This window comes from Tursiops truncatus, chromosome 19 (genome assembly GCF_011762595.2).
Source record: "Tursiops truncatus isolate mTurTru1 chromosome 19, mTurTru1.mat.Y, whole genome shotgun sequence".
In the NCBI taxonomy this organism is placed as follows: Eukaryota; Metazoa; Chordata; class Mammalia; order Artiodactyla; family Delphinidae; genus Tursiops; species Tursiops truncatus.
In genome coordinates this window covers 13,786,671-13,809,459 of record NC_047052.1, presented here as the reverse complement: position 1 = coordinate 13,809,459, position 22,789 = coordinate 13,786,671, and the positions used below count along the sequence as shown (strand labels likewise).

The 22,789-nt window shown below is 43.4% G+C and overlaps 1 protein-coding gene across 1 annotated transcript in view; it reads left to right on the top strand.

Annotated features, from left to right (window-relative positions):
• The window catches only part of HYDIN (HYDIN axonemal central pair apparatus protein), a 433,086-nt gene that overhangs the window by 312,375 nt on the left and 97,922 nt on the right, over positions 1-22,789 (top strand). The window contains exons 35-42 of the mRNA XM_073796828.1: positions 51-242; positions 558-707; positions 4,676-4,915; positions 9,081-9,249; positions 12,034-12,213; positions 12,685-12,858; positions 15,755-15,925; positions 19,338-19,555. Coding sequence (XP_073652929.1) covers positions 51-242; positions 558-707; positions 4,676-4,915; positions 9,081-9,249; positions 12,034-12,213; positions 12,685-12,858; positions 15,755-15,925; positions 19,338-19,555 — 1,494 coding nt within the window. The remainder of the gene's footprint in view (positions 1-50; positions 243-557; positions 708-4,675; positions 4,916-9,080; positions 9,250-12,033; positions 12,214-12,684; positions 12,859-15,754; positions 15,926-19,337; positions 19,556-22,789) is intronic.

Sequence of the window (22,789 nt, the reverse complement as noted above, 5' to 3'; positions counted from 1 at the left end):
TTTCTCCTATCCCATGCGACATGGTAACAACAATTTTATGCCCACTCTAGGTGGTTGGAGGGCCAGCAGTTCACATCTGTCTCCAAGCCAAGGTGACCATCCCCAGTATGACACTGTCTTGTGGAAAAGTGGAGTTTGCCACAATTCAGTGTGGACAGTGCCTCGTGGAAACTATTCAGCTTTCCAATCACCTCCAAGTCCCTTGTGAATGGTTTATCCACACCCCTAAGCAAGTTAGCAAGGTAAATGAATTGTGGCCCATTGTCCCCTTTTTTCCATCTCCATTCAAGTCAGATTTATAATTCTAATCCGTCACTCTCTTCATTTCACCCTTCTGCTCAAAGACTTTCAGTGACAACCATTGCCCCCTGAATAAAATGTAGGCCCTCAGCCCAGCACTCAAGGACTATCAGGCCATGCTATCTTGCGAATGTCATGTCGTATTTATCTTTGTGCCCTGACACCTGGGAAGTAATCAGTAAACATAGATTGAGTGGGTGGACGGTGGAGGCATTTTCCAAAGAAAATGGTCTAATTGTCTACTATTTATTTGCCAGCTGGAGAAACACATGCCAAAGTACTTAAGACGGAAACTATGTGCTGAATTCAAGCCAAAGACACGGATCTTTGAGATTCAGCCCACTTCTGGGGTCTTGGATCCTGGTGAGAAGTCCAACATGCAAGTGAAATTCATGCCCAAAGAAGAGGTAAGCTTTAAAGAAATGCAGTCTCATTCAGACTCTCTGGATCTCTTTGAGCTGTACTCGAAGTCCATGCTTGATTGGGTCTCCAGGGAAACTTTGAGTGACCTGTCCCTCACTATTCTGATTATGACATTCAGTGCTCTGGTTCATGCAGGAGCTGTGTCCTGGTGGTTAGGAGCACCGGCTCTGGAATCGGCAGATCTATCTAACACTTTGACTTTTACCAACAGACCTGGCTTAGTGGCCTTCTGCCTCTGACTAAGAGGCTGCATGGCTTTGGGCAAATTATTCAGCCTCGCTAAACCTCAGTTTGCTCATAGATAAAATGAAAAATAATAATATCACATGTCCAAAATCCCTTATTGCAATTCCAAAATCCAATAAGTTCTAAAAACTGGGGGAAAAATTTTTTTAAGTTTCGGACCCAAACTCATTTGGCAGAAAAACCTATCTGAACTGACATGAGACTACTTAACCTTTATTTATCCCCCTTGGTTTGCAGACTCAAACACTGCAACTGCAGAAATATTAATGTGTTTGATTACAGGGGATGCTGCTAAGGATACTATGTAACATAGGGTATATGCTCTGTGTTTACCTTTTTAAAACTCTGAATTTGAAAGCATCTGGCCCCTAGGGTTTCAGGTAAGAAATTATCAACCTGCAGTAGCTACCTCCTAAGGGTCATTTTGAAGATTAAATGAATTAATGTGAATAAAATGCATAGCATACTGCTCTGTATGTAGTATCTCAATATCTATTTACTATTATCATCAGTAGTTGTGATAATAATAAGTACTTTCTGGTAGACGTACTCCCTGGGCCTCACAAGTGTTTCTTTTGCAAACACCATGAGCACAAAGCTACTCCTGACAAAGAATACAGTAAAAAAATAATAAAAATCCTAGAACCAGAGAGGATCTCAAGAGGTTACACTGTAAAGACTTTTGCTGAAAGCCTAAGGCATTTGGGAGATGTTTTTCTTTATTCTTTTAAAAGAAGAAATCGATGTGAGTTTTATAAAATACCCATGGTTAACTCCCGTTTTCCTGGTAACAGCTTTGAGGAAGTGCTTCAGAATCTACAATGAGAAGAAAGAAAAGAGAATGACTTCATATCTGATTCTAAAATAGAGTCCCTGTTTCTGTCATTATCAAAATCTCCCCAACCCTTTTAAAAGAAAAGAAAACTAATGTGTTTGTCATTCTTAGAGAGTCTTAAGACTGCCAGCAGGTTTACTCAAGATTTTGGATGTTTTACTGAAAAAAATACCAGTAAATATAGTAAAAAAAAAAAAAAAAGATTTGTTTGGGCAGTTCCATAAGTGTTGAGTTAGCATTGGTCAAAATTAATAAAATGTTTCCACCAAATGGGATAGGAATTTTTTTAAGTATCATTTTTTACTGAAGTATAGTTAAATTACAATGAATACATATATTTTTTTCAGACTCTTTTCCATTGTAGGCTATTATAAGATATTGAGTATAGTTCCCTATGCTATACAGTAGGTCCTTATTGTTTACCTATTTTATATATAGTAGTGTGTATATATTAATCCCAAACTCCTCATTTATCTCTCCCCCCCACCCCACTATCCCCTTTGGTAACCATAAGTTTGTTTTCTATGTCTGAGTTTATTTCTGTTTTGTAAATAAGTTCACTTGTATCACTTTTTTAGATTCCACATATAAGCGATATCATATGATATTTGTCTTTCTCTATCTGGCTTACTTCACTTAGTATGATAATCTCTAGGTCCATCCATGTTGCTGCAAATGGTATTATTCCATTCTTTTTTACTCCATTGTACATATATACCACATCTTCTTTGTTCATTCTTCTGTTGATGGACATTTAGGTTGCTTCCATGTCTTGGCTGTTGTAAACGGTACTTCTATGCACATTGAGGTGCATGTATCTTTTCAAATTAGAGTTTGGGAGAGGAATTTATTGGCCGTATACAAGGAACTGGTTAGCCTTGCAACCCATACAGTCCACACCTATATCTTCACCAGCATCAGCAGCACAGAGAAACACTGATGTCCACATTAACAACTCCTAGACATTATAACATGCGTTCAGAATACTTTGTGTTAGAAAACAAGATGAATGAAATGTTTTAGAAATATTTCCCTGGGACTTCCCTGGTGGTGTAGTGGTTAAGAATCCACCTGCCAGTGCAGGGAACATGGGTTCAATCCCTGGTCTGGGAAGATCCCACATGCCATGGAGCAACTAAGCCCATGCACCACAACTACTGAGCCTGTGCTCTAGAGCCCGTGAGCCACAACTACTGAGCCCACGCACCTAGAGCCAGTGCTCCGCAGCAAGAGAAGCCACCGCAATGAGAAGCCCATGCACTACAACGAAGAGTAGACCCTGCTCATCGCTACTAGAGAAAGCCCACGTTCACCAACAAAGACCCGATGCAGCCAAAAAAAAAAAAAAAAAAAGTAAGAAATATTTCCCTAAAAAGCAGTTAAAATATAGAAGTTTGGATCACATAAGGTGCTAAACCCATAACTATATAGAAAACCTTCTTAGCCAATAATTTGTTCTCTTACTATCTCCAACAACAGGTATTTTTCTGAACTTGTATCTATGTCCTTACACATTCTTTCCATCTGATTTTCCTTCCCTCTGAGCTAAGGTAGTTAAGAGCTCTCCAAATCGCTCAGCCAATCATGCTTTCCAAACCCAAGCCATGAGCCCAACAGTTTCAGAACAACCTGGGCATCTGGTTAAAACTACAGAATCCCCAGCCTTATCCTGCCCCTACCAAGTCAGGATCTCTAGGAATGGGCCTGTGAATATGCATTTTAATAGGTTCCTAAGTGAAACCAGATTAGAATAATTCGTATCATTATCAACTGGTATTTGGATTGTAATTGTATCAGACGAACTGATTGCGCTAGCTGATCATCTCTGACTAGCTGCTTAACTGTATCTTTAAATAATGGAAATATGATCATTCAAATTCTCCAAGAAACAGACCTGGAGTCAAGAATTTGAGTGCAAGCAGATTATTTAGGAAGTGTAGGGAATACTAAAAGAGAAGTAGAAGGTGATAAGGAAAAGGAAGGCAGCTAATAGGGTGTGCGAGTGAGCCAGCTACCTTGGACACTGGAATGATTTATTGATTTATTTATTTTTGGCTGCCTTGGGTCTTTGTTGCTGCATGCGGACTTTCTCTAGTTGTGGCTAGCGGGGGCTACTCTTCGTTGCGGCGCACAGGCTTCTCGTTGTGGTGGCTTCTCTTGTTGCGGAGTACAGGCTCTAGTTGCACGGGCTTCAGTAGTTGTGGCATGTGGGCTCAATAGTTATGGCTCGCGGGCTCTAGAGCGCAGGCTAGGTAGTTGTGGCACATGGGCTTAGTTGCTCCACGGCATGTGGGATCTTCCCAGACCAGGGCTCAAACCTGTGTCCCCTGCATTGGCAGGCAGATTCTTAACCACTGCGCCACCAGGGAAGTCCTGGACACTGGATCTTAATCCCACTGGAAACTCGGAGAAAATATACAAAATGCACATTTCAGAATTATCCCTCTCAGGAGTCTTTATACAGTAACTCCTGAGAGTCGTTGGTTAAGGATTGTCCCCAGAAGGTGTTACTTCTCTGACACTTCTGCCTTGCCCTGCCCTACCCATGGGCAGCAGGGCCCATGAAATGAGAGCCCAGAGGTACAGACCCAGAGGTGCAGATAGTGGCAGTGGGACATCTGAGCACATTGGAGGATCTGAGGGTTATGAGAACAGCATTCACAGGACTGTGATGAAGCACTTGGTACAGTGCCTGGCATGCTAGATACCCAGTATTAACACTCTAATATAAGTTGCTCTCATGCAATTTTATAAGAAAACTTTTCTCTCTTAATCTAAACAGGATCAATTTTGTCCCCCAGTGGCTATCCGTTTTACATGTCACATAACAGAAAAAAATATAGTTGCTTGTTTTGTTTTTATATTTTCCAGAAATTCTACAGCCAAACCTTGGTGTTCCAGATTGCCCAGAGTGATCAAAAGCTTACTCTACTGGCACAGGGGCAAGGTCTAGAGCCGTGCTTGGAATTTAGTCCCTCAGTTCTGGAGCTGGGGCCACTGCTGCCTTATGCACCTGGAGATGAGGCCGAGGTGGTGGTGAAGAATCCCTGCAACTTTCCCATTGAGTTTTACTCCTTAGAATTTGACCAGCAATATCTTGTAGAAGAGAAGGTGAGCAGAGACCAAAACCAAACTCCATTTTCCTACACATGCTGGGCCTTGCCAGGTACTCTTCTCTCTGCCTGGACAACTTCCTCCTCACCTTTGCTCCTTCTTCCTGTGAACCCTTCCCTGTCAATTTAAAGATCACTTTGCAGGCTTTCCTGACCTACTTCCCTTGCCCTAAGCAGAATTCATTCTTCTTTGTGATCTCATTATACATTTGAAACAACTAATTTAAAAACTAATACATGCTCATGTTAAAATTCAAACAGTAAAGAATGTATGCCATAGTCATTATATTTGAAATGAGTTTCTTGTAGACGGCATATATTTGGGTCATCTTTTTAATATACTCTGGCAGTCTTTGTTTTTAATTGGTGTATTTAGACCATTTACATTTAATGTAATCACGTTAGGGCTTAAATCTGCCTTTTTTTTTTTTTCCTATTTGCTCTGGCTTGTATATTTTACAATTGCTCCTCCTTGTCCATTTTTTTTTAAACTTTATTCTTTAGAGCAGTTTTAGATTCACAGCAAAATTGAGGGGAAAATGCAGAGATTTTTCATATAACCCCTGCCCCCACACATGCACAGCCTCCCCCATTATCAACATCCCTCACTAGAATGGTATATTTTTTACAATTGATAAACCTATGTGACATCATAATCACCCAAAGTCCATAGTTTACATTACAGTTCACTCTTGGTGCATTCTATGGGTTTAGACAAATGTATAACAACATGTAGCAATCATTATAGTGTCAAAGTATTTTCATTGCCCTAAATATCCTCTGTGCTCCACATATTTCATCCCTCCCTCCTCCCAACCCCTGGCAACCATTAATCTTTTTTACTGTCTCTGTAGTTTTGCCTTTTCCAGAATGCCATATAGTTGGAATCATAGAGTATGTAGATGTTCAAATTGGCTTCTTTCACTTAGTAATATGCATTTAAGGTTCCTCCATGTCTTTTCATGGCTTGATAGCTCATTTCTTTTTAGTGCTGAATGATATTCCGTTGTCTGGAAATACCACAGTTTATTTATCCATTCACCTACTGAAAGACATCTTGGTTGTTTCCAAGTTTTGGCAATTATGAATAAAGCTGCTATAAACATCTGTGTGCAGGTTTTTGTGTGAACATAAGTTTTCAACTCTTTAGGTAAATGCCAAGGAGTATGATTGCTGGATTCTATGGTAAGTGTATGTTTAGTTTTGTAAGAAACTGTCAAACTGTCTTCCAAAATGGTTGTAACATTTTGCATTCCTACTAGCAGTAAATGAGAGTTCCTGTTGCTCCTTATCCTCACTAGCTTTTGATATTGTCAGGGTTTTGGATTTTGGCTGTTCTAATAGGTGTGTAGTGGTATCTCATTGTTGTTTTAATTTGCATTTCCCTGAAGGCATATATAATGTGGAATATCCATTCATACGCCTATTTGCCATCTGTATATTTTCTTTGGTGAGGTATCTGTTAAGGTCTTTGGCCCAATTTTTAATCAAGTTATCTGTTTCCTTATTGTTGAGCTTTAAGAGTTCTTTACATATTTTGAATAATAGTCCTTTATCAGATGTGTCTTTTTCAAATATTTTCTCCCAGTCTGTGGCTTGTCTTTTCATTCTCTTGACATTATCTTTTGCAGAGCAGAAGTTTTTCATTTCAATGAAGTCCAGCTTATCAATTACTTTTTTCATAGACTGTGCCTTTGGAGTTGTGTCTAAAAAGTCATCACCATACTCTAGGTCATCTAAATTTTCTGTTATGCTATCTTCTAGAAATTTTATAGTTTTATGTTTTTTATTTAGGTCTACAGTTCATTTGAGTTAATTTTTATGAAGTTAAGATCCACTCAGATTTATTTTTTTGCCAGTGGATGTCCAATTCCAGCATCATTTGTTGAAAAAAACTCTTTGCTCCATTGTATTGCATTTGCTCCTTTAGGAAAGATCAGTTGACTATGTTTATTTGGGTCTATTCCTGGAATCTCTGTTCTTTTCCATTGATCTGTTCAGGTCCATTTTTACTGTCTCTACCCTGCTGTCCTACCTTGAGGCTGATCTGTATAAACTATGCCTTTATCTAATACCCTTAGTACCCTACTTTTTAGAAACTGCCTCTTAGTTCCCTACTATGAGCAATAATGAAATTAGCTAAAAATCTCTTTTTACCTCTCCTCACCACCCTCTAATTTAAAATGATATTTCTTTACTTCCAGTTAATGCCTACTGGGTAATCATCTAATTTCCATCATTTAGTCTTAGTTCTACACTTGAACATATTTAATGCTCAACACCAGTCCTTGTGATGAGGCTTCTCCATTCGCTACTGGGTTGTCAGAAGATCATTCTCTAGTGGATTCCTCAGGAAGGGACCGTGGGAACAATATTTCCTGAGTATTCCTGTGTTCGTAACTGTTTTCCCTTGGCTTTTGTGCTTGAAGATCAGTTTGATTGGATACAGTATCCTTGGCTCACATTTTCTGCACTCGTATATCTTACATACATTGCTCCATTGTTTTCTCATAAGGTCTTGCTGTTCATGAAGTGTGATGTTATATTAGCTATCTATTGCTGCAAAATAACTTACTCCCAAGCTTAGTCACATAAAACAATAAACATTTGTCATCTCATGTTTGCTCTGCGTCAGGAATTTAGGAATGGCTTAGATAAGATGGTCTGCTTCCTCTGGACTCTCCATCAACTTGGCCTTTGAATCTTCTACCTTCTTTACATCCAGTGTTTGTGCTCTGCCCGGTTTGGATTCTGTCCCTCTGGATTTGAGTCTTTTCATTAGGTATTTATTAGATGTTCAATGGCTTGTGTTGCCACAGCATCCTCTGCTGTGGGTCAGGGTCAGTGGAAAGCAGAATCCAAGACTCTGAGATTTGCATACAGAAGGTTTATCAGAGAGTACTCTCAGGGACGACACCTGTAAAGGATAAGGAACATTAGACCTAGGCAGACAGAGAAGGTAAGCTGTGATGACATTGCACAGAGACTTCAGCTGATCCCACAGGACACTCTGCAGCTGGGTTGGCTGTTTACAGTCACCTCAGATGAAGCAAGTTGGCCAGGCCTTTGTGTCTCTACATCAGCCAGCCTTTGGAATAGGCCTTCCTTTCCCCACTGATCTGCCATGCCACCTCTGTCCTGTGTCAAAGCTCCATATACACGTGGGTCTATTCTATGCTCTCACCTCCATTTCATTGGTCAGTTTCTCTATTCAGCATCAATACCACCCTGTCTATTGCTCCAACTTCATAATTCCTGATATCTGGTAGGACAGTCCTCTCTATTTTTCTTCATTAGCGTTTCAACTATTCTTAGCCCTTTGTTCTTCCATATAAATTTTAGAGTAAGCTCATTAATATTGGTTTTCAAACAACTAAAATTGGTGATCTTGGAGAAGGGTTACCTAACTGATTTTTCACACCAGTAAATTAGGTTGCATAGAAAGTAATTGCTTTCTAGGAGTTGATTTTACTGTCTTTTATAAATATACATACACACTAGTGTTGCTGGATTTAGCAGAAAGAAAAACAGGTTGCCGCAATTAAATTTGAATTCCAGATAAACAATATGGGACACATTTATACTTTAAAAATTATTCATTTTTTTATCTGAAATTTAAATTTAACTAGGCATCTTGTACTTCATCTGACAAGCCTAATATACATCCCTCTCTGTCTGTCTCTCTCTCAAATATACACACACACCCATACACATACCTAAACAGCCATTTTGCCTACTTTTCTCTGGATCCTCTATATATGAGACAACCACCTTACCAAGACAACATTGCTATCCACAATATTTTTCAATAACATGTCACTCAAAGTGGATAATTGAGTTCTGTACTTTTGTCAATGGAAAACAACAACAACAAAAACAGTATATGTTATTTATAAAACAAGGGGAAAATTTTCTTCCACATGGGAAATGCCCAGGCACAAATGGGGCAAAATAAAAATTTGATATCCCCACAGATCCAGGGCTCAGGCTTACACTTTAGACCTCTGCAAAGGACCCTACCCTTTGAGATCCAGAAAGTATTTGTATACACCCCAGCCTTGGTCAGGGGCAGGGTTTTTATGAGATGGATGGCAGACCCACCTGGGACTGTGGGGAGGAAACTTCCAGTGGGACCAACAGCAGTTCCCATTCTCCTTGAGCAGATCTTGCGAACGCTGAAGGGCTATGATTCCTACAACTCCCTGCTGCTGCCTCCCCGCCTTCCGGGGGAAAACCTGCCCCCAGAGGTGTATGAATACTTTAAGGAGATGAAGAGGTCAAAAGAGGAGCAGATGAAGGTGAAATATCTGCAGAGTCTGGCACAGGAGAACGGTGAGAACTCAACAGTTCTGGAGCCCGTGGCTCCAGCCACTCCCCTGGCTTCTTTGAATTATCTCTGCTGGGAGACAAACCAGTTACGGAGCACCTTATGGATTTCATTTCTAACCCTTGCAAAATGGTCCTGTTGTCCCCATTGTAGGGATGCAGAGATGGGGACACATTCTGCTCTCACTAGAGTCTGGTGGGGAGTTAAGACTTAAAAACAGCTAATTCAGATATAGAAGGACACTTGCTAGATACCAAGCCCTGTGCTGAGGGCTTCACACGTACAGATGAGAGAGGAAGCACTGAGAAGCCAGGTCCACAGATTTAAGTGGCAGAATCAGGACTCAAGCCCAGGTCTCTCTGACTCTGGAGTCCACGACAATAACCACTCCACAGCCTCCACATCTGTGCCTAGGTGATGCAAGGTAATCCATCATGCATGGTAGATATTGGTGCCCTACGAGAGGTAGGGGTGGGAGTTTACATGAGGAAAGACCCTCGATGGTCCTCAAGGCCAAAACTCAATCACAAAGCTGGACTGTGCTCTTACGATCTTGCCCTTTCTTGCCCAGCACCCCAGAGTTATCCATCATCCACCCAGGATCCCCCCTTGAGCATCAAGGTTCCAGGGAGACCTATGGGATCGTGTAGCTTGTTGGGGTGCTCACTTCTCTGCTTCCCTGTGCCCTCACCCTGGAAATTTGCCCTCCGTTCTTACTTGCCCTCTTCTTCTGCATAATAGTCATCACATGTATTTTCTTCACACTTGTCTCCCCTCTAGACAAGCCCCCATAAAGGCAGTGATCATGTATTCCGCAATGTACACCCAGTGCATGGACCAGCACCTGATACATCATAGTGCCTGATAAATGTTTCTGTAAGAGTTAATGAATGAATGAATGAAGTCCATTTCTCCTGCCCTTGGACCTGTCTTGATGTCTCTCAAGACAGAAGGTAGTCGGAGAACACTAATCTGCCCTAAAAGGAGAAGATGAGAGAAGAAGGCTGCCTGTCCACCCAGTCTCCTGGTTGTATTTATTGAGCATATTAGTTCACTAGAACTGCCACTGCAAATACCACAGACTGGGGGGCTTAACCAAGAAAAACTTATTTTCTCATAATTCTGGAGGCTAGAAATCCAAGATCAAGGTGTTGGTGGAATTGTTTTCTACTGAACCTCCCTCCGTGGCTTGTAGATGCCTGTCTTCCCCCTGTGTGTTCACAAGGACTTCCCTCTGTGTGTCTGTGTCCTAATCTCTTCCTATAAGAACACCAGTGATATTGGACTGTGGATGGCTTAGGACACTCATTTTAACTTAACTACCTCTTGAAAGGCCCTAACTTCAAATAGTCACATTCTGGGATACTGGGGCAGGGAGTGGAGTGTGGCACGGGGGTGGTGCTTAGGACTTCAGCAAATGAACTTTATGGGAACCAGTTCAGCCCATAACAAGCACCCAGTATGTTCCAAGCACTGAGCTGAAGTGCTAGAAGAAAGATCAATGAAATCAGCCCCTACCTTTGAGAGCTCAAAGTCAGGGAGGGGTGGGGGGATAGACATTTAAACTCAGGACTGCCTAGTGGCCTGAGGCAGAGAGTCACGAGGGTCTGCAATGTAAAGAGGACTTAGTGAGAGCTGAGAAGGGCCCATCGCTCTCATCCCTGTCCTACACGCCTTGGTTGTGGGTTCATTTTTCCATTTGGCCCGTGGAAAGGTGATCTAGAGCCAGGACCTGAGGGTCAGTAGAAGTCCAGGGAGGCGCTCCCTCTGCTTCTCACCAGCACCTCTCTGAGCATCTGCTTACTCTGCTGTCACAGAGTACACGTCCTTCTCTGCTTCCAAACCACATCCAGGGAAGGCCAGCAGCTACAAGTCGTGTTGTTGCCATTCCCAGGAGAGCTACAACCTCTCTGACTCAAATTCAAAATTAAACAAAGAAGGTGTCTTGGCTCCAGGGTAGAGCTGGGTCACCTTGTACAATGACATCCCAATGCACCCACTGAAACTCTGTGGAATAGGGACATTGACGATGGTGCGGGGCAGATAAAGTAGTAGATGTGCTTAACAATGACATGGAGAAATGTTCATGATAAAGGGGGAATGCAGGCTACAAATTGGTATGTGTATAGTATGATCCCAACTTCAGTTTTGAAAAATTTTTGAAAAGTTTTGAAAAATTAAAAATTAAAAATCTGAGAGGGGGCTTCCCTGGTGGCGCAGTGGTTGAGAGTCCACCTGCCGATGCAGGGGACACGAGTTTGTGCCCCAGTCCGGGAAGATCCCACATGCCGCGGAGCGGCTGGGCCCATGAGCCATGGCCGCTGAGTCTGCACGTCCGGAGCCTGTGCTCCACAACGGGAGAGGCCGCAACAGTGAGAGGCCCACGTACCAAAAAAAAAAAAAAAAAAAAAAAATCTGAGAGGTTGCCACTCTCCTATACTGGTATCATAAAATGAAGCTGCTGTTCCTCTATCACCATTTCTTTGTCTATCTATATTTATTTCTGTAGCTAAATTTTATCATTTTTGCTCTTTTGAATTTCCCAAATTTTCTAAACCAAATGTATAATTTTGGTGTGTATTTTTTAATGTTAAAATGTAGAAAACACTCTGGGCAGAGAAATTTAACAGCAGACTGACTGCAGTTCTTGTTTATTGGGGTCAGATAGTCCAGGGTGATGGTAACCAGTTCAGTGATTCTCCTCTTTGTCTCTCTTCCCTCTTCTGCCCTATCTCCCTTATCCTCCTCCCAACTCTTCCTGTGTGTTTCCATCCTTTGCTCCCTGGCAGAAGAGGACGATAGTCCCTTGTCAGAACAGGAAACCTCTGACAGCACGAAGAGGACCTCGCTTAGCCGAGGGATCTCTGTCACATCCTACCTGGAAGAGCAGCATATCCCAATGGTCAAGTCCGAGACCTACCCAGATGAAGAGGAGGATGAAGAAAGCCTGGAAAAAATCATGATTCAAAGTAACCAAGCATTTTAATGTTGGGGTACCTGTTCTCTCTAAGCAAAAGTGGGAAGGCTGTTCAGTGCCTTTCACCTTTCTCCATAAAATGCATCTTTCTAGCACTATTATATATTAATTCTACAATATGAATATGCCATCATTTATTTAGTCATTTCCCTTACTGTTGCATATTCAGCTAGTTTCCAATATTATTTTTCAGGAGAAGAGATTCCCCAAAGTGGGATTAAGAGTCAAAGAGTATCTGTATTTTCAATTGTAGTAGCTATGGACAGATTATTAGCCAAAACGGGCACTTTCGTGCACTACAGGGGGAGTGAGGCAACCTCTGCAGCAGATTACGTTTGTTATTTTAAAATAGGATGTTTACTAAGAAAAAGTCGTCCCCACTTCCTTCAGAACCCAGGTGAGTTCTGGGTGTGTCCGCATGTATGTGCATGCACACACACACCCATGCATATTTAATTTGCAGCTGACAAGCTTCACAACGTTGACAGCCACTCTTCAGAGGAGGTTGGGGAAGTAGAGAACAACCCAGTGAGCAAGGCCATTGCTCGCCACCTGGGCATTGACATTTCTGCAGAAGGCCGCATGGCCAAGAACCGGAAAGGCATCGCTATCGTCATCCATGGGACGCCCTTGTCAGGTATGCACAGCCCTGAGGGGTTTATGGTGAAGTTTGCACATGTAATTTTTTTTTTTTTAACCTCTGGGTGATGCCTTTTCTTTAATTTATTTATTTTATTTATTTATTTATTTATTTTTGGCTGCGTTGGGTCTTCGTTGCTGCATGCGGGCTATCTCTAGTTGCGGCGAGTGGGGGCTGCTCTCTGTTGTGCTGCATGGGCTTCTCATTGCGGTGGCTTCTCTTGTTGCAGAGCGCAGGCTCTAGGTGCATGGGCTTCAGTAATTGTGACATGTGGGCTCAGTAGTTGTGGCTTGCATGCTCTAGAGCGCAGGCTCAGTAGTTGTGGCGCGTGGGCTTAGTTGCTCTGCGGCATGTGGGATCTTCCCGGACCAGGGCTTGAACCCATGTCCCCTGCGGTGGTAGGCGTATTCTTAAGCACTGCGCCACCAGGGAAGTCCTGCATGTGTAATTTTTGAGGCAGTAAAAGACCCTTCTGTTTGAAATTTATATACCAAAGGATTATCCCCAAATTGTTAAATTGCCAACTTCAGAGATATGGAGTTAGAGAAAGAGCAGGGACACCTCATTCTTAATTAATACATCTCTGAATTGTTGGAGCTTGCATTCTTTCAATAATTTAATAACATTAAAATATTAAAGAAAAATCCAAGACATTAAGTTATTTAAAAAGAGAAGGGGGGGCTTCCCTGGTGGCACAGTGGTTGAGAATCTGCCTGCCAATGCAGGGGACATGGGTTCGAGCCCTGGTCTGGGAAGATCCCACATTCCGTGGAGCAACTGGGCCCGTGAGCCACAATTACTGAGCCTGCGCATACAGTTACTGAGCTTGCGCGTCTGGAGCCTGTGCTCCGCAACAAGAGAGGCCGCGATAGTGAGAGGCCTGCACACCGCGATGAAGAGTGGCCCCCGCTTGCCACAACTAGAGAAAGCCCTGGCACAGAAATGAAGACCCAACACAGCCATAAATAAATAAATTTAAAAATTCATGACATATGTCAATATTTTTAAAAAAGAGAGAGAGGGGGGAAGAATATGTGCAAACTCTTTGGCTTGGCAGTATTACTTCTAAAAATTTATCTTAGGAAAATAATCACGTCGACAAAGATTAACTGCATGAGTGTTCGCTGCAGCATTGGTGACCATACTAAGAATCTGGGAGCACTTGAAGCATTCAATATGCGGGACTAGTTAATTAAGCCATAGTATATTCACGCAGTGAATTATATCGCCATTATAAACAGTGTCTTGTACACCCATTTTCATAGCAGCATTATTCACAATAACGAAAAGGTAGAAGCAGCCCAAGTATCCATTGATGGATGAGTGGATAAACTAAATGTGGTATAATGGGATATTTTTCACCTACAAAAGGAAGGAAATCCTCACACATGCTACAACACAGATGAACCTTGAAGACATTATGCTAAGTGAAAGAAGCTAGACATAAAAGAACAACTACTATATGATTCCATTTACGTAAGGTACCTACAGTAGTCATATTCATAGAGACATGAAGTAGAATGGTGGTTTCCAGGGGCTGAGAAAAGGGAGGAATGAGAGGTTATTGTTTACTGGGCAAAGAGTTTCCACTTGGGAAGATGAAAACGTGCTGGAGATGGATGGTGGTGATGGTTGCACAACAATGTGAATATCCTTAGCAGCTGAGCTGTACACTTAAAAACAGTTAAAATGGTAAATTTTGCATGTATACTATCACAATAAAAAAAGTACCATAGAAGTGTATTGAATGAATAGAAAAATGCTCATGATATATATCGTTTTAAGTGAGAAAAAAAATGCCATGCTTACAATTTGTTATCTGTATTAATATCCTATTGCTACTGTAACAAATAACTACAAATTTAGTGACTTAAAAAAATGCAAGTTTACTTTCTTAGAATTCTGGAGGTCAGAAGTCTAAAATGGGTCAACAGGGCTTCATCCTTTCTCAAGGCTATAGCGAAGAATCCATTTCCTTGCCTTTTCTTGCTTCTAGAAACATTATCTGCATTCCCTGGGTCATGGCCCCTTCCTCCATCTTCAGAACCAGCATCATAACATCTTGTAGTCTGTCTGTCTATCTGTCTCGTCTCTCTCTCTCTCACTCTCTGTCTGTCTCTCTCTTTGCTTTCATCATCGCATCACCTGTTCTTACTCTGAGCATCCTGCTTCTCTTATAAGGACCCTTGTTATTACATTGGGCCCACCCAGATACTCCAGGGCAATCTCCAACATCAAGATTCTTAATCATACCTGCGAAGTCCCTTTAACATATAAGGTAACATATTCACAGGTTCCAGAGATTAGAATGTGGACATCTGAGTGGGGGAGGCATTATTCAACCTACCACATAACCCATTCTTTTTTAATAAGAAATACGAATAAAATAGTTACATATGCATACTGGGCAGCCATATGCTAACTGTAGTCTCTCTGGAAGATCAAATTTCTTTTATCCCTGCTGTTATTTCTGAATTTTCTGCTTTCTTTTTAATAAGCAGGTATTTTGAATGAGAAAAAAAAATCAACACAAGTTATTCTTTAAACCAAAAAAGTCTCTTCCCATTAGAATCAGAGACAGTAAGAGCTACAAAATTTTTAAAGCTCATCTGATAGAATCACTTTTTAAGCCGAGGAGAAAATCCAGAGGGGACGTGGGTTGCCATAGCACAGAGCTCATCAGGGGTAGAATTAGGACCAGAATCCACGGTCCTAACTCCTGGCTCAGGTCTTGCCTCTCTTTTCTGCTGCCACCTCTGGCCACACGAGAGAATTAGAGGCAGAGACCTTGGAGAGATGACTTTCCAGTAGCCTCTGTTATAGAAGCTTCTTCTGTCTAGGACACTGAGGAAATGAGAGCTGTGAAATTCAACCTCCTGACCTTTTTTAATAGGAAAGTCAGCCACTGCAGTCAGCATGGCCAGGTACTACAGTGCAGCCTGCCTGAACTTCGACTCCATTGTGCTGCAAGCCATCTCCGATGGCAGCAACGTCGCAGGGATCCGGGCCCGTGAGCTCTGCATCAGGGCCGCCCTAGAGCAGTCCATGAAGGAAGAGGAGTATGGTGAGAGCCATTTCCCCTGACTCTTTGTGGCCAAGTGGCCCTTACCCCACTGGTAATGCACCTTCTCAGTTTCCCCCACCGAGCTTTTCTCCACAGCCCCATTGAAGGCTGACTTATAACATGCTGCCAGTTAGCATCCCAGAGAATTCTCTCCACCAGACACCTGTGGCTCTCCTGACTGCCCAATGCACTTGGCACTGCAGGGAGCAGGGCGATGGAAGAGATGTGGCCCACACCTTTGGGAGTGACCCCTGGAGGGGAGCAGACATGTGCTCATTCAGGGCAGAGGAAAATAATGTAACGGAACTACCAGCTTCTGTGAAAGACCAACTTTGGGATAGTTGGGTTCCAACAAGCATGATTTGGGGAAGTTTTCATGGAAGTGGGCTTTGAAGGAGGAGGAGAATGTTGACAGGCAAAGATGAAGATAAGGATATTCCAGGCCAAGAAAGCAGGGAAGCTGACAGTAAATTAAAGGTGGGAAGGCAGGTTAAGGCCAATCATAGTTGAATTTAATGCCAAGATTAGGAATTTCAATTTTATTTTGAAGGAAAAGAGGAGTTGGGCAGTTTTCACCCTATGGGAGAAATGGTCCGAAAGTTGCAGTAGGAAAGGAGCTCTAGTGATGTTTTGTAATGGAAGAGAGGTGAAGCTGAATATGAGTGGGGCTGGGCTGGCTGACCTGATAGCCGCATGCATGGCAGGGAATTGAAGGAGGGGGAGGCATTCAAGATGATGTTCACAGCAAGATTTCTGGTCACAGAAACCAGGAAGAGAGCAATGTCATTTACCAAGACAGGGAACATGGGAGGAGGAGAAAGTTTACTGGAAAGGAAAATTAATTGAGTTTTTAAACCCCATAGTAGTGAGGCCTTACCTACCAGAGGTTAAGAATCCTGGCTCTCCTGGATTCTCTAAAGACATACAGGGCAGGAGGGTGGCTGCTCAGTGGGAAAATCTATCAAATATAATGAGAATACCTGCTCAGAGTAGAATCTTTTTTATATAAATACTTAGAACAGCATGCCGTCATTCCTGATAGTGTCCCATGCCTGCTAGATGATAAAACTGGCTGGGGCTTTCAGGGGTGTCCCCTCCCCTTGATACCTCTGCATGGGATGCTTAGAGAAATGGAAGATTCTTTGCTGGGAAGATAAGAGAAACAGCTCTTTAGTGGTCTAGGGGAGAAAGAATAATTTTCTCTCTACTCTTCTGAGTTCTTGACTGAGCCCCCCTGCAATAAAAGACAGATTAACAAGAGAAAAACAAACAAGTTTATTAACATGTATACTTCATGTACCGTGGGAGATACTCAGGGGAAAATGGATGGCTTTAGAATTCAGAAGTAGATGCCACCTTAATAGGGAAAGAGAAGGGGGATGTAGTCCTCTTAGGGGAGGGAAGATGGTTTTTAGGAAAGATGAGGGACCCTTACAAGAATGGATGGGAGGTGTGGCTGTTTGTGATAAAGTCTTTCTGGGTGTGGTATGGACTTGAGTCTCCTCTCCTGTGATAAGAGTCCATCTCCCTAGTTGGTGAAACTCTCTGGAAGGGGACTTGTGACAGTGGAGCTTCTTTTGGAGGTTCTGTCTTTGAGCAAATAAGGGGAGGTCAAGGAAAGCCACTCCCTGCATTTACTGTGTTTCAGGTGCCTACAGCTCAAAATAACCAATATGCCAACGCAGCATATTTTAAGGTGGCATATCCTGAACTCCTGTAGTCATATTTTGGGTGGCATATTCTGATACCACTTAGTGGGAACCCCAGGCTGCATCACAATTCCAGTTCTCTTAGATTTTTTGTTTCCTTTTCTGTCAAATAAACTGCATTTCACAGAAGTCTTTGGAGCTGTGTTGACATCTCGTGACAAATCATGAATTTGAGCTCCCTGAGAAAGTAATGTCAAGCTAAAGGCTTAATAACTGGGGGAGACTTCCTCAACAAGGTGAGGGGTGCAGCCGCTGGAGTAGAGGAAATCAGCCCAGAAAGTTCCAGAAAGAGAGGAGAGGGATGGATAGGGCAGGATGGGAGCTTGGGGAACACTTCACATTTTAGGAGGAGGTGGGGGCAGGGGGAGAAGCCAGGGGAGGCGGAGAAGGCAGAGTGAGGGTCAGAAGGGTGGGCAGTCAGGAGAGCTACAGGCGGGACAGGGCCAGAAGGACTTTCGCATCTCTGCGGAGCCCTGGTTGGAGTCTGGGAGACCCTTCCCGCTTTATTTTCCTCATAGCCCTTACCCTTAGTTAACAGACTATTTATTTTATTTACTTATTTTATTGTCTGCCTCCTCCACGCCACCCCCGCCCCGGCCACGAATGTGAGCTTCAGAGGGCAGAGATTTGTGTTAGTTTTCATCACTAATGTATTCCCGGCCTCTAGACTAGTGCTTGGCACATAGTAGACACAGAGTAAAGATTTGTAAAAATGTGTGAAATCAGTAAGTGAATATAATCAGAGGTGGCTGAAGGTTCAGATAGAATGAGCCCTGAGGAGAGGGCCGCTGTAGTTCACAGTTCGGAGGTCACTGGTGACTTTGGAGAAAACCCTCTCAGTGATGGGGTTAAAGCCAGACCTGCATTTGCTGTTTGCTGTGGAGTCAGCAGGCTGTACTGAAGTGGAAGTGACCAGTCTAAACCTGTCTGTCCCACGCAGGACCCACCGGCCCCTTGAAATGTGCCTAGTCCAAACTGAGATGTGCTCTCAGTATACAATACATGCTGGGTTTTGAAGATGTAGTAAGAAAAAAGACTGTAAAACAACACAGTAATCATTGTGGTAGGTTTCCAGGGCAGTCAGGACTGTAGTGTACCAGCAGTTTCAGAGATGATTACCCTCTGGGTTGGAAGAGAAAGTGGGGGAGAGTATCGTGGGATCCCCTGGGAAGATGAGCAGTGAAGAGCCCGGGGCACCAGGCCAGGCTCTGCACACAACCGTCATCATCATCTGTCCTCAGTGGGTGGAGCCTCTTCTCTCAGCCCTGCTAAGCCAGCTGCAGGTGGAGATGGCTTTGTAGTCTTCAAAAGAATCACACTACGTTTCAACTTGCCATCCTTGCTATTATTTCCTTATTATCCTAAGGTGACTTTTTTTTTTAAATTTATTTATTTATTTTTGCTGTGTTGGGTCTTTGTGTCTGTGTTAGGGCTTTCTCTAGTTGCGGCAAGCGGGGGCCACTCTTCATCGCAGTGTGCAGGCCTCTCACTATCGCGGCCTCTCTTGTTGCGGAGCACAGGCTCCAGATGTGCAGGCTCAGTAGTTGTGGCTCACGGGCCTAGTTGCTCCGTGGCATGTGGGATCCTCCCAGACCAGGGCTCGAACCCGTGTCCCCTGCATTAGCAGGCAGACTCTCAACCACTGCGCCACCAGGGAAGTCCCCTAAGGTGACTTTTAATATAAACCCTCTCTCTCTGTGTAGCCCAGGAGGCTGCTGCTTTGAGCCAAAATGCCATGGGACAGATGCGACTGAGCAGTGAGACCCTGGGGAAGTTAACTTCAGAATCCACTCTGGTAACTCCCGAAATTAAACCTGCCAAGCCTGTGCGTGGGAGTGTGCTCCTCACCAAAGGCAAAGCAGACAGCCACAGCTCTGTGTCTCAGAAGCAGCATCACCAGCCCTCGTCCGAAACACCACAGGTACAAATCAGGGCTCCCGGGAGGAAGGTTGGGATTTTTCCTTCCCTCTCCCCCTCTTCTCTTTTTTCTCCTCTTCCTCGGCATCTTGCATCCAGGTTAGCACAACTTCATTCCTACAGGTGCCCTTGCCAGGAAGGCCTAAGTACTGTCCCTGTACCACTCCTGAACGGAGTGTTCATCTAGCAGGTGTGAACCAAGTACCTTTAACGTTATAGGCATTGGGTTGGGTGCTGGCAAAGTGAAGATAAATAAAGCAAAATTCTTTCACTCAAGCTGAACTAAGAGTCTGATAAGGGTGATAACCACACATTCAAATATATGCAATAAAAAGAGATTGGTGACAAAAGAGGTGTGTAAAAAGAATTAGGTTGAACCATATGAAACTGCCAGTATTCAACCACTCGGGAACTCTATTGCAGCAATTTCATATGGCTCAAACTACTACTAAAGGCATGTGAAGGATGGAACCATGAATATAAGTTGTGGGAGAGCAGCAGGGGAGTCTTGGAAAGTCATAAAGAAGCCAGAGAGTTTGAGTCACATGCCGAGGGACTTCAAAAACAATCTCAGCAGGTGAGATGAATAGCAGGTGCTGAAGTCAGAGACAGTGGGTGGCACAGTGAGAGACAGGTGGGTAATGAGTTGTGAGTGGGAAAGCCGAGTCAAATGAGTATAGGCTTCTAAGATATTTGAAGAAAAGGGAAAAAAGATCAAGTAGTCATTAGAGGAGCAAACCCAGAGTCAGTGAGTTCTTTCTCTGAAAGGAGGTGGAGGCACAACGAGGTCTATTAAGATAGCTCCTGGAGAAGTATAAGGTGATGATCTACCCAAGAGGGAATGAGATTCCAGGAAGAAACAGGGAGGGCAGGATTAAGCATAGTTGAGGAAGTTGGGAGCCATCTTCCTCTAGAGTCAATAAAGGTGAAAGTAGATACAGCTACTTGTAGGGGTACCAAAATGGAGGTTGGAGAAGGTCTTGCTGAATGGCCCTAAGATGTGTGCAGGATGCATGGTCTTTGTGGGCAGTGTTGAGGAAGTTGGGTTGCATAGCATGCTTGAGAAGAATGATAAAGAAAGCACTGATGTGTCCACTGTAAAAACAGAACCAGAAATTGGTGGTGGACAAAAGAAAAGATAGTTGAGAGTGCTGATGGCCCAGGCAAGATGTGAAGCCATAACTTCACGCTTGTAAGATTTCCCTAAGCAGCCCCTGGCAGCCCTTATTCAGAGGCAGAGAGGAAGATGTCATCATTGCAGGTGTGGGGGTGTGCTCGGAACAAGCATCAAGGGAGTTGAGAGTCACATCAGTATAGGAAATCTGGCCTAGGTAGAGAAGGAATTAAAAGAAGGACAATAGAATGGGAGAAATAGGAAGAGTAAAAGGGTCTGTGGGTCTTGCTTCAGTCTGAGAGTGCTGTATAGGGGGAATGGGAGAGGTAGACATTTCAGAGAAGGTTGCTGAGGTGAATGGAGCAGAGGAGAGGAGAATCACACGTGTTGGTGGGGCAGGTCAATGGCGGGTTGGTGGGGCAAGTAGAGCACTGGATGGGGCATGTGGACAGAGTGGAGGTGAAGGTCTTCATGTAAGAGGAGGTATGCTGGTTGGATGGGGCATCCATGGGGTGGGATTTATGCCAGATGGTGTCACATGATCTTCACTTCAGTTGCATGTTCTTCTAGCACCTTGAAAACTGAAACCGTTGACTCAGTTTCTTTTGGAGCATCATCCTGTTAATCCTCTTTTCCAAGATCTAATAGAATATTCTTTACTTAGATGTTTATGGATGAACTGAACCCATATATTTCTATTAAATATGGTATCATGGGAAATGATTTTCTTTGGTTTGTTTCTGCCAATCTGGATAGTAAAGTGAAGCTTTTTAGAACATATCAAAGGCAGCAGAAAATCCCAATTCTGACTCCTATCTAAATAGCAACTTAAAACCTGTTCAATATCACAGTAGAAATCAGAGTTCAAAGACCTTCCCCCACCCGCACTGCACATGTGTCTGCCAGCATTGCTCCAGTGTTACAGGATCAAGTGGTTTGGACAGCTGTTGCCTTGTCAGAGTGCTTTTCCTAGAGATGGCTGTTTGGTTTTCTTGAAGCTCTCCTAAAGCATGAACTCTTCAATGATGGAAATTTTAGTCATGGTGCAAATGGGAAGAAATGTGTACTATGTCACACGATGAAGAAATGACCTGTAATATAAGGTCATTCACCAGTTTGAAATCCTAATCTTTTGAATATTTAATCCAACACCCTGACTCTTCAATTCCACGGCCTCCTCATCTACTCACTACCGTGGTCATATTCTAGACCTTATTCACTGTGGCCTGTAGACTTGTGATCTCTACATCACACATCCTACTTTTTGACAACCATCTTCTAACTTTCCAGATGACCTATTCTGGTAAATAATGGGTCCCAATGAAACCTCCAGTTCACATCTTCACTGCCTACCGACCCCTTCATTTCCTTTCTTACTCAGTTTGGATTCACGGTCCATCACTATAGGTGCTCCCTTTCCCCTTCCCCTTCATCGTACTCTCAATTCTCCACCTCCTCCATGTAGGGCAGTTGAACGTAGCTAGAAAAAACTGTCATCTTTCCTGAATGGTCTTAATTTAAATTTAAGACCACAGGGATTGGAACCAAGATGGTGGAGTAGAAGGACATGCTCTCACTCCCTCTTGCGAGAACACCAGAATCACAACTAGCTGCTGGACAGTCATCGACAGGAGGACACTGGAACTCACCAAAATGATACCCCACATCCAAAGACAAAGAAGCCACAATGAGACAGTAGGAGGGGCACAATCACAGTAAAATCAAATCACATAACTGCTGGGTGGGTGACTCACAGATTGGAGAACACTTATACCACAGAAGTCCACACACTGGAGTGAAGGTTCTGAGCCCCACATCAGGCTTCCCAACCTGGGGGTCCGGCAACGGGAGGAAGAATTCCTAGAGAATCAGAATTTGAAGGCCACTGGGATTTGATTGCAGGACTTCGACAGAACTGGGGGAAACAGAGACTCCACTCTTGGTGGGCACCCACAAAGTAGTGTGCGCATCAGGACCCAGGGGAAGGAGCAGTGACCCCAGGGGAGACTGAACCAGACCTACCTGCTGGTGTTGGAGGGTCTCCTGCAGAGGCAGGGGCTAGATGTGGTTCACAATGAGGACAAGGACACTGGCAGCAGAAGTTCTGGGAAGTACTGCTTGGCG